The sequence below is a fragment of the Drosophila willistoni genome, chromosome 3R (genome assembly GCF_018902025.1).
Source record: "Drosophila willistoni isolate 14030-0811.24 chromosome 3R, UCI_dwil_1.1, whole genome shotgun sequence".
Taxonomy (NCBI): domain Eukaryota; kingdom Metazoa; phylum Arthropoda; class Insecta; order Diptera; family Drosophilidae; genus Drosophila; species Drosophila willistoni.
In genome coordinates this window covers 1,707,442-1,720,000 of record NC_061086.1, presented here as the reverse complement: position 1 = coordinate 1,720,000, position 12,559 = coordinate 1,707,442, and the positions used below count along the sequence as shown (strand labels likewise).

The 12,559-nt window shown below is 39.7% G+C and overlaps 1 protein-coding gene across 2 annotated transcripts in view; it reads right to left on the bottom strand.

Annotated features, from left to right (window-relative positions):
* Positions 1–12,272, bottom strand: part of LOC6651496 (paired box protein Pax-6) — a 20,963-nt gene extending 8,691 nt beyond the window's left edge. Inside the window, exons 1-5 of one of the 2 annotated variants that reach the window (XM_023180207.2) lie at positions 11,548–12,272; positions 10,917–11,105; positions 6,397–6,562; positions 6,141–6,321; positions 3,040–3,862 (exon numbers count right to left, since the gene is read on the bottom strand). In XM_023180207.2, the coding sequence (XP_023035975.1) occupies positions 3,040–3,862; positions 6,141–6,321; positions 6,397–6,562; positions 10,917–11,105; positions 11,548–11,653 (1,465 nt within the window). In that variant the 5' untranslated portion in view covers positions 11,654–12,272. The remainder of the gene's footprint in view (positions 1–3,039; positions 3,863–6,140; positions 6,322–6,396; positions 6,563–10,916; positions 11,106–11,547) is intronic. The other variant, XM_047013683.1, reaches the window with a different exon arrangement.
* Positions 12,273–12,559: the final 287 nt, after the last annotated feature.

The window sequence follows — 12,559 nt, the reverse complement described above, 5'->3', positions numbered from 1 at the left end:
GGATGGCTGTATGGCTGGATAGCTGGATGGATGCTTCGGATTCTGACACTCGCTCGCTGTTAAGTACATTCGAAGCAAAAACTTGATAAGCCAAGAAAAAGTGGAACTGAATCACAGTAGCGTGAGGATTTTGGGAACGACTTTATAAATATGTATTTTCTGCTTTCTATTTATGCACCCCATCATCACCATCATCATCACACGCATCTTCACCCCAACTCCAACCCCGGCTACAGCTCCGGCACCGACCCCGACCCCAACCACAGACACCCTCACGGTTTGCCGTTTAATGAAGTGTCATCGCCTGTAAAATGAGTCTGTAAATCGCATTAAAGCAACTACACGGTTAAGGGTAAACCTGTCCCCCGGCCCAGTTATACGGTCCTCTCTCTCACTCTCTCCCCACAGTCCGTGCCCCTGTCCGTCGTCTTCTGTCAAGCACGGCAGTGGCAACGACAACGGCAGCGGCATCAGCGGTTGCCCTATAGCTACGGATTATACGTACTTCTTAGCCTGCAGCAAGGGCATTCAAGAGGAGATGAAGGGAATGTACGTGAATGGCAACACAGTTACAGTTTTGACATAGTCTTCAAGTTGAGGCTGACAGGCATGTGTGCATGGGGCGCTTGCGGTCGCCCAGATTTTGTTATCAAAACTTTGTCGTCGAGCTAATTTGAAAATGAAATGTTCCCCAAATCTTCCTCTCGAGCGTGGCTTGAATCCTTAGGTGTGTATGATTGTGGTTTCAAATGGTTTAATAGGTTGAGATACGTTAACTTCTTTGTTGTTGACTTTCTACAAATTGCCCACTAAATAGGCAGGAACTGAATAACACAAATATAATATTTCCCATATGCTAAAATTAGGTTATATCGCTTTAAGTTTGATATACTTTCTTTAAAACCCCATGTGAACTTTCTCTAAATATACAACATAGTTATAAGTAAACAAAAGTTCCAGAAAGCTAGTATACGTATTGCTCTGTGCAATGACTAAATCTAATTATACTTTTAAGTTTCGCCTATTGTACAAACTAGTCAAAACGTTAGCAGTGATTTCATAAAGTAAGGAACTCGTGTCGCTGACTTCGGTATACCATGTACCAAGTGATGACAATGTATGTCTATTACCATTCTTTTTACATGCCTCATTGCATATACTATCCCGCTCACTCTTAACAGAAGAGCACTCTAGCGACGCCATTAGCCTACGGCCACCTCTGCCCCAAGGATATATACTAAGCCAGTATAAATCCCGGTTATATCCAATTTGCGGGGGCAAAAGGACGAGTGTACATACTACACTAATCTACATTCCAAATTTGATGGCTCTAGCTGTTAAAGTCTCCGAGATCTTGACTCGGCTGTTTCAACAGCCAATCAGCATCAGCAGATCATAAATATATACTATAATTTATGGGTTCAAAAAAGCACAACAATCTGTTTGTTACATACAGATCATGAATATATATACTTTCTGGAGTCCAAAAAGCACAACAATCTGTCTGTTCATACATTTTCACGACTTTAACATACCATTTCACACTCTCTATCTCTATCTCTATCTCTATCTCTATCTCTATCTCTATCTCTATCTCTATCTCTATCTCTATCTCTATCTCTATCTCTATCTCTATCTCTATCTCTATCTCTATCTCTATCTCTATCTCTATCTCTATCTCTATCTCTATCTCTATCTCTATCTCTATCTCTATCTCTATCTCTATCTCTATCTCTATCTCTATCTCTATCTCTATCTCTATCTCTATCTCTATCTCTATCTCTATCTCTATCTCTATCTCTATCTCTATCTCTATCTCTATCTCTATCTCTATCTCTATCTCTATCTCTATCTCTATCTCTATCTCTATCTCTATCTCTATCTCTATCTCTATCTCTATCTCTATCTCTATCTCTATCTCTATCTCTACGAGGCTATCTATCTATATCTATCTATCTCGGTTAATACGAGGCTTATTAATGCAATTTTTAAACCATAAATAGAAGTAAAAGAACAGCCACAAAAATGTTTTTAGAAGAGATTAAGCCGTTTGGGTAAAAATTAAAAATCAAATTCGATCTGCTGTCGTCAGCTTTTTGTTTAACTGAAGGAAACTGAAGGAGGCTAAGATGCCAGACTAACAATAAGATAGAAAAACACTGGCATAAAAGATGAGAGCCTGGGACACTAGCAACCTGCCAAATTCACTGCGAAATCGCGAATCGGTCACGTGCTACTCGCATTTACGCACGCACGGCGCGCGAAACTGAGTCGACGACATCGACAAGGACAACTTGGACTTGGACTGATAAAATAACAAATAAAAAATATATTGTAAGATTCCGGAATCCGAGTTTACCGAGTGACGCATCATTATAGGTAGGTTGGGGAAAAGTAAATATGTAAATGGCTAAGCAACGCATTCATACGATATTTCAGGTCAATCGTGCGTAATTCGTGGCGAATTAAATCAAGAATAACTCTGATTTAAGGTAAGAGGAAAGGACAATTGTGCGCCCAAGAAATCAGAAATTTGAATTGAAAATCTTCATGGATCTAAATATAGTGAATTCAATGAAAACAATTCTATGAACTTTTGTTAGTTAAAGTAAAAAACCAAGGACATAATGGAATACAGTTTTGGCATGGTTTAAGCCTTACTATTATATAACCGACTGGTCGATAATTTATATATTTTCTTAACTGTATATACCTAAATATTGTATTTATCCCAACATTTTATAACCAAAATATTTCCTAAACTAGTTGAAGGACTTATATATTACTATCATTACATCTTCGGAAATAAAAAACAAAGTCTGCTGATGATTAAAATTAATGATTCTTTAAACGGATATTCAGGCTACCTGTTCACTTTTAGTACTTGCTTCGAAATAAATTTTATTTATTCCTTCGATTGTTTTAATCAATAATTTTTTATTTAAACTATCCATTAGAATTGTCAACTTAAACACTTCAATTTTCTTCCAGTTTGCGGTATTCGTCGTAATCGAATATAATATGGAATAATTAACTTACCCTTCTTTAGCAAGATATCCTCCGCGTTGATTGGACAACTATTTAGGTTATTGGATGCGCCTAAGTTTGTGAGGTCGGTGCGTGGACTTAGTGGCTGATTTGTGGCTGCTCCTAGACCCATGCCAGTTCCATAGGCAGAGGTCGGGATAAGACCGGACGAGCATGGGATGGGAATATCGCTGCCACTGATGGGAGCTGCATACCAAGATCCCGTTGAATAATGACGCGGTGGCCAACTGGACTGCTGTTGCTGAGCTGCTGGAGACTGTTGCTGTTGCTGCTGGTGTTGCTGTTGTTGTTGCTGTTGCTGCTGGGTGTGAGTGTGATGTTGACTGTGCACCATGTGGGCGTGGCTGTGGGCGTGGGAGTGGTTCGAGTGCGGATGCGAATGCGTATGAGGACTAAAATGATTCGGCACACTCGTCATGGAGGAAGTAGTCACTGATGCTGTCGCCCCTGATAAGGCAGGATCCAGTGATCCACTCACATGCTGGGTATTGAGCAGTCGTAACTTTTCATAGATGGACTCCTGTTCGCTACCCTCACCAGAGTTGCTGGCTCCACCACTCTCCGATGAGTTAAGGGGCGTGGCTGTTTGCATCAGATTGGCTGCGGCATTGCCAGTGGTCGTAGAGTTTGTGGCAAGATTTGTGCTTGAGTTGCTGCTTGTGGTGGTGTTGGTGTTGGTGTTCCCGCTGCCCGAGCCGTTGACGGAGCCAGACCCCGACCCACCACTGGGCTGGCTGTTTGAAAGGGGCCCAGGTCCGGTCTGTTGCTCCTTTTGGGCGGCTAAGTTCCGTAAGACCCGATTTATTGACGAGACCTGCGAGAAAATACAAAAATGCTTACAAAATGCTTGCAATTCAAGTGCATCTTTAGCATGGAGTTGGATCGCAAAGCAGAGGTGTGAGTTTAAGTCGAGTCGACTGGAGTCCCAGTGCGAGTCAAACTCTTTGAAAGCATCAACAAAAAGCTGCGACTTCACCTTTTTTGTTCTAGCTGGCTGGATGGCTGGCAGCAGCTGACGTATGCTGCTTTTTGGGGTTCTGGATGTTGCTGTTGTTCTACTCCTGTATTATTTTAAGGCTATGCCTGCGCATGACAACGCTTTTGAAACGAATTCAAAAGGAAAGGCAACGCAACGCAACGCAGCGCCGAGGAAAGAACAAACGGGCAAACATATAAATGAGCGAGTGAGAACAACAGGAAGAGTGCAGTTGAGTGGAAAAATTAGGCAGAAATGTCCTTTCAAGAGAACGAAAATGAAAAAACGTAGAGCGAAAACGAAAAATGTAACGAACGGTCGTACGGTTGCAAAAAAAAAAAACAAAAAAAAAAAAATGCCAACAACAACAACTTATTTAAAAAATGAGTGCCGTCCCCTAAAGCATAAAGTACACATTTACATATATATGTATATACACCTTATGTACATAAGTATGTATATGTATGTACATATGTATTTTGTATGTACCTACATATTTTTGTAAATACATACATGTTACAGGATATAGTTTTCAAAAAAGGCGTAGCATATAGAAAAATGTCCATAAAACTCGATCGGACTTAAGTAACTCTTCATTCTCATGTTGCTCGGTAAGTTTGAGCGAGTAAGGACGTAATACGATATTACTTTTTCTTTATTGAATCGACTTAATGAATGGACTTGTTAACTAAGCGACAATCTTTGAAATGTGGAAAGGGACTTATTAGTTGTCTAAACCACTTTTGTTTCTAAGAAACGGGAGATTTATGAAAAATTCCAATTTCGGATGTTTCTCAATTAATCTAGATAAATCGACACCTCTCTTAATATTTTTTTGATTTGTCTCCCTGAGTATTCTCCCCGTTAAGGTATACTTCGGTTTATATCTATTTGGTTGTATTTGTTTCACATTTAAACGGTTGGTACGGATTTGACCTCTAAAACAAAAATGCTAGACAATACATTTTTAGACTAGACCATACAAAAGTAAAAGTAAATGGACCAAATAAGTAAAGATACCAATAGATTGCCGTTTGTTTTACATTGCTCAAACAAAATACAACTAAATGGAGGAATTCTTGAGAATAATTCAAAAGAAAATGAAAAACGGTTTCGGAAATTTCAATTTTTGCAAACACTAATTTCTGAAAACTTTGTATTTTTAATAGTTTTAATTAGTGAGGGTCCTTAGTACATTGTACATCCTTGATCTTTTGATTTCATTTCACGGGTGGTAAAAAAAACTTAGGAAAATTGTGAAAAATTTGTAAAATTGGTTCTGATAAGTTTCTTCCGATTGTTTAGTTCAGTTCATTCTTCGTCAAAATCATAATGAACCGCCCAGCTATATCCCTACAACGGCCGTAGATCACACTCGTCCTTGCAAGTCGCTCTAACGGTCGTTCCCTCCCCTTTCGGCTGGCATAAACGTGTTTCACCCCTGAGCAAACCTTAGCCTCGTCGGCCAATCGTCCGTCTCTCTGGAACGTGATTTGGCGATTTGGTGATTCCGATTCTGATTCTGATTCCGTGATTTTAGTGGCAGGGCCAGTGCTGCCTGCCTGACTCTCCCTCGCCCCTTGCATTCGCGCGTGAGTTTCAACGCTTAATGCTTTGTGGTGGCGGGCCGTATTTATTTAATATTGTATTTTTCATACTTTTTCTAGCACTGATTTCCCTTTTTGTCGTTTAATGTGCATAAAAGATTTTCCCTTCCATTCGAATGAGCACATTTTCCGCACAACTGTCAATGGGGAAAAGTACAACGCAGGCCATCGGCATCTCTGTCACAATTCATTTTGCTTTTTTTCCTTTACTCTGCGCCTTCGTCCTTTTTTCTTTTTTTTTGTTGGTTCATTTTTTTTTTTTTGTTCTTTCTTCTTTTTTGGCATACTTAATAAACAATAAAAAAAACGAAACGAAAAGAAAATGGTAATGCCTTGAAAGGAAAATGGCGTCAAAGGCAGGAGCAGGAGCAGAAGCACAAAAGAAATTTAAATGACAAAAATGGCACATAATAACGTGCGAAGCTTAAATAATTGTGGCAACAAATCAAACGGGGTTCGAATCGAAAACAAATTTCGATAGTAAACTTTGGAAAATGAGATCAACTTACGCTGGGAATGTTGTCGTTGGTGCACACATTCTCCTGCAGTAATCTGTCCCGGATCTCCCAGGCAAAGATGCTGGGACACTCCCGTTTATATTGAGAGATTTTGCTGACCACTTCTGCCGTAGCCACTCGCGGCTTGGAGCCTCCAATGGCTCGGGGTCGTATGCTTCCCGTCTCGTAATATCTGCAGAAGAGGCAAGTGATTGAGGTGAGTTGACGCGTTGATCAAGTTACTGCTGGCAGATAATGGCGATCTTACCTTCCTAAAATTTTACTAACACATCCATTTGAGACCTGCAGAATTCGTGATATATCACATGGTCGCGCTCCCGAGTGAGCCAGTTCAACAATTTTCTGGCGCGTCGAGTCCGGCAATGGCCGTCCACCCACAAACACGCCACCCAGCTGGTTGACTCCGCTGTGACCTGTAATATTTAAATTCAAAAACATTCGCATAAGTCACACCAATACTTCAAGACTTTATTGGAGCAAGAGGGCGCGGGAGATGAAGTGGGGGAGGACGAGAACAAGATAAGTTATAGTTATTGTCAACTTTCCCATCCGCTCAGCCTCAATGAGGCAGATAATTCGGTTTGGCACGCTTCTAAAAACGTCAACAAAAGTCGACCCATCTTTGTGTCCACGCAGAAATTGGAATTCGGATTGGGATTGGGATCGAAGACGCTTGAAAAAAGGTTTGTCATGCCTATAAAATAAGGTTTAGTAGGTAGCATCTCAATTTGTTGTAGTTGTATGCGAAAACCTTACTCAAACACTTGCAAAAAGTGTAACGACTTTTGCCAGAAGCTAGCGCCACTTTATAAATAAAAAATATTTATAATTCCCAAGATAATCCTCCTCTTAATAATCGAAACCATAGCCCGCCGCGTGTGAGTGCTATTTTACCAAAGTTGTTTTAATGATTGATCTGAAAATCTTTACCTCCCGTTCCTAAGTTCAATTGAACTTGGCAGAGTATTGATACTTCGTTGTACGATGTTAAATCGAGCGTTTCACTTTAGCCTTTGGTTTAGCAACTTAATTTCAATATTGAGAGAAAAACAAAAACTTAGCTGACAATCAGTTGAAGCGAAAGAAAGAGTTAGGAATCAAAAGGCCAGAAGGGTCCCCATTCGAAGTTCCACTCAAGCATAAGCATGGATTTCAAATAAATTTCTCAGTATTGATTGAGGAGAGAAAATCCCAAAATCTGCGTATCAATTTAATTCTTTACTGGGAATGGGAGTAGGTAAGGGTATCGATATTTTTATTTGTATTTGTATTGGGATGGTCATATGGATGGGGAAGAATGGGGATGGCCTATATCCATGGCATAGACGGACAGACAGGGCAAGGGTCAGCGCCGCTGCGAAGCTAATCCTACTTGCGTCGCTCACTCTTTGAATGGAATGCACTTCAAGCAGATAAAAATTATCCGTAAAGTCATCTGTATGACACTACTATGTTATGGCCCTGGATCTTATGTAGCTTCATCTTAATCTCAATTATTGTTTTGTCAAGGTACATGTATGCCTGATAAGCTTTACCCTAAAGGGAATAACCGGTATTCTGACCATAAATAACTAACTCTTCAGACATCACAACATTACTTGTAATAAAAATAAACAAATTTCCTTTTTTTTTATATTTTCTGAATCTACATAAAGTAAACGATAGATGGAAACTGTTTCTTTATAGTTTTGGCTTTTGAATTACCCATTTCGCATACAATACATGCAAATTCTTTCTTTATTATCAAATTCAATAAACTTGGAGTGCAAAAAATTCTTTATAGGCTCGACTTAAAAATAAAATTTTGGATAAATGGATCATGGACTTTGCCTAAAAATCTGAGAAAGCATATTTATTACTTAATGTACATCCATTAGGTTTTCAATAAAGATCTAATAAATTGGCAACAAGATTTTTAATAAATTATTTTTAATGATTAATAAAAAAAAATGGATAAATGTTTTTTATATGCCATTATTCAATTGAATTTTCCTTGAAGTAAGCACGGTATAAACACTTTTACAGACTACTTCTGTATAAATACACACAAATTTGAATGGAAAAACTATTTTGATTATAAAGCCGTCTTGAACATATTTAAAAAACCATAAAGCAATACTATTGTCGATATCTAGAGAATAATCAGAAAGAAGTCTGTGCAGCTGTTTGTTATACCCTTGCAGAGGGTATTATAAAATTGGTCAGATGTTTGTAACGCACAGAAGGAGACGTTTCTGACCCCATAAAGTATATCTATTCTTTACCAGTATGAGAAGCTAAGTCGATATAGCCATGTCCGTTTGTCCGTCCGTCCGTCTATGCAAATCAACTTCATGCCGCCATCTTAAGAGCTATCGGGATGAAACTTGATATTTGAGCTACTTATAGCCCGGAGCAGATAAAGTATGAAAATTGTCAGGATCGGACCACTATATCGTATAGCCCTAGAAGAAACATTTTCATACAAATTGGAGTATCCCCATGAAATTTACTAATATGATAGTTATGGATATAAAACATCAGATCACGAAATTTTAATCGGATCGGATAAAGATAACACAAGTTACAGTCAATATAAATCGGATCTACTAGGTCATTGCTTGAAACTCACAGAGCAGCTGAGCACACGCATATACACACAGACGCAACGCTACGTAAACTGTATGTGTATGCGTGCCAATCGCAGCATGCAGTATGGGGAAGAAGAAGAAAAAGAAATAGACATGATATTTGGTTTGTCTGTGCATTGATGAATTGATGATACAGAAAAAAAATTTGGAACATATACAAATATTATGGCCAAGGACTGCAAGGGTATATAAACTTCGGCACAGTCGAAGCTAGCTTCTTTGATATTTTTTGTATTGAAATGTCCTGACCAAGTCATAATAGAACCGAACTTGTCGAAATTGAAATTGCCAATTTAAGCATATTGGACTATTTCGAAAAGGAACGAATTTTGAAATCTTAACTCTCTTCTGTATTTTTATGCGAGTTTATTTACGTTTCCATCTAATAGATGAGAGTGTCAGGGAAGTTTTTGTATTGTACGAGTATGTGTGTCAGTTTCTAAGTGTGTGTAAAAGTGAATAATGTGATGATTATGATTTACCAAAGTGACAGGATAACCGATATCACACAATAAACGAAAACATCTTGCCAATGGGATTAACAATGTAATTGCAACACAAATCAGATGGCAAACAATTGGGTGTCGGTCAGAGTTGCCGGACGATGACGAAGAGCGAGGGTTCAGGGTTCCAGGAGACCCTCCCTCTCTCCTATCTGCAGGGAGAATACAATGCAACGCATTGAATCGAGCCGCTAAAGAGGCTCATTTTGGTATAGACCAAAAACGAAGGTATGTATGTATGTACATATATACAATCCCACATACACATGTAGCTACATATGTGTATGTGTGCGTGTATTAACAATGAGCGGAACAAAATGCCAACGCTTTTGTTTGTTTTTATTCGACTTCTGCTTTCAACATCGATAATTGTTTTCATTTGTAACGACATGGCATGAAGTGAATCAGCAGCCGAAAACTAGCCCCAACCCTGGCCAGGCAGACCATGACAAACGGACAGGGACACACTCTTGAAGATCATTAAAGGTGGAAAATGATTGTATTGATCTACAAACAAATAATGGGAGAATACAACTGAGAGTACTTAACAGCTCAGCGGGAAAGAACATATTACTGACAGTAGCTGGAAACAAAGAAGAACAAAATGTTAGAAAGAAAGAAGGACGGAGAGACAGAAGGACAGAAAGAAATACCGCTCTATAATACATACATACATATATTGCAAATGCCAGTCAACGTCTTAGAAGCCGCTGATGATCAGCTCTTAGCATTGTGGGTATTTTGGGTAATTGGCAGCCCGTGCCTGAGCCATATCCCATACCCCAGACCCAAATTCAATCCAAGTCCCAAGTAATTCAGCAAACGAACACAAAACTTCATGCAATTTTCACACCAAATGCCAAATTTTTCATGCCATTTATGTGAATGTAGAATGTAGATTTGATCTCCCGTGACGATTGCAGGGAAAATTTCTATATCTCAATTATCCCAGATCGCCATTCTCTATTTTGACACACAATTTGTATAATTCGATTGCATGAACCGCCACTGTCGAGGTGTTTGGTTACTAAAATATTTGGAAACAATAAAATATTGTTAATATCTACACACTCTCATTTTAACACTTAATACTGGACCTGTAAAACCAAATTAAAGACTGGCTACAAACTCCTCTCTACATTGAACCTGTAAATTTCCTAGACAGGACTAATAATAGCTTCATTAAGGTAAATTTTGCTTCTTCACTATAGTCACTCCATCTGTCAGCAAAAGTAGTTAAAACAAGGACAAAACAGTAGCAACTCTCATATAGCTCATGCTCTTCTCGTCTTAAAAAACTAACTCTTTGAGTTTTAAGGTCTTCTTCGTCATGCTGGTAATGGGAAAACTCCATATACGTCTTGTTGACTTTTTAGTTCCCATAGCACTAATTGGTCAGTTTTTAATAAGGGCCCAAAGCAAAAGGACTGTCGCTCTCCCATGTTTGAATTTGCTTTTGTAACGGCGATAAGTATGCAATTCATTTCAGCAATGCGGGGGGAAAGGTAGAAGATGGGGAACCGAAGTGTTTGTAAAGCATTGTGTGGCTGATTTTGTGGTGGGTGGAGTTGAGGGATTGTGAGGGTTTAAGGGTTAGGGCGGGGGTGGGGGGTCACACAAAAGGGGAAACATACATTCGTCATCAGTTAAGTGGTAGTAAGTTGTGGTAAAGTATGATGATGTCGAATGGGGCTGTGGTGCTGTGGTTGCATCCGCGGCTTCCATCGCAGTGGCAGTAGCAGCAGCCTTTCCGCCAATGCCGCCTAGTCCGCTGCCACCAGCGACACCCAAACAGGGCAGATTTCGCATGGCAATGACATTGTCTATAAAAAAAGAGCAGAGCAAATAGGGAAATAATCACATAAACAATTGGTATTAATCTAGTTAAACATGTTATTATGGAGTTCATTTAATTTCGGAACACAAGCTAGTCAAAGTCAAATTTCGACAAGGGGTAAATTGATTAAGAGTTACATGGCCCTTGGTAACTTTTATAGACTTTTAATTCTTTGCGTCGGCTATACGCACGGACACGGCGGTAATAAAATCTAAAATGAATTAAATCTCTTCTACATGTTCGAAATATGAATCAATGAATCGTATTTATTATGGTATTTCAAAATTTGTTTAATAATTTGAATACCATGCAAAGGCAAGTAAAAAGCCATTTGGATTTCGTGTTCGGACAGTTAAGATAATGCCGGAACACAGTCTTATGCGAGGGAGATATCAAGGATCATCCAATCACTTAAATAATAAACTTACCCTTATGAGCCATATCCTCCAATGTTGGCAATCTCTCGATAAGACTGCTAGCCGACCATGGGGGCACTACGGTACCTATGGTCGGCGTTGGCTGTAAGGTAAACATTGTTGGGTCCGGATATGTCGATATGTTGTGGCTTATAACTACTCCGACGGCTTTCCCAGATTACAAGAATGATAAATCTACGCGACAGCGACAGCGACGACTACGTTCGAGGAAGCTTTCACAAAAAAAAAAACAATCGTCGGATTCACCGCAGGCGGCGATTCCACGCAGCGCTAGCACCGCAGGAGCAAAACTCTCGTTTGTGAGATTCCCCAGAATTTATCCAGATGGTAGGGCTAACGGTGATGCGACGGAACCTTTGTTTGCTTACGAATAAAACGTTGATTACAATATGCAGATTGAACTGAGCAGCCGTCTTTTGTTTTAGTCCACTTGTTCATTTCAGCACAGCACCCGATAGCGTGCAGTCGAAGGATTCGGGGGCACTTGCACTTTTATTTGGCACTCACTAACCAGTGACAGGGGTCATGGTAAATACTTAATTATTTTTGCATTCCTTGATTAACTTTAGTTTGATGTGTGGGCAAAATATATTATTGCTTTTGGTGTAAGCTTTTAAGCACTTTTCTTTATTTTGACGATACGGAACCGATTCCGTTTCCGTGCTTATTGGCACGACGCACAAGTTACGGTTGATGCGCGCGTCAAATCGAGAATGCCACAGTCTGCTTTGCTTCTGAGTCCGCCTGATCTCGGGCTCGACTCTGGTTATAGCCTGCCGCTGGGCTAATTGCCAGTGAGCTGCTGTGATTGGCCAATCGTTTCTGTTGCTCGTTCAAGTCACCCTATTGGCTGGCCGACACAGGGCACTAGCTGTCTCGCTCTCGCCGTTGCGCGAAACAGGGCAACATGCCATCATGCATCGACAGGGGTGAGTCGCGACTTGGGCTGAAAAATAAGAGCATTTAATAAATAGTTAAGTAGTGTATCATCAAACATAATAGT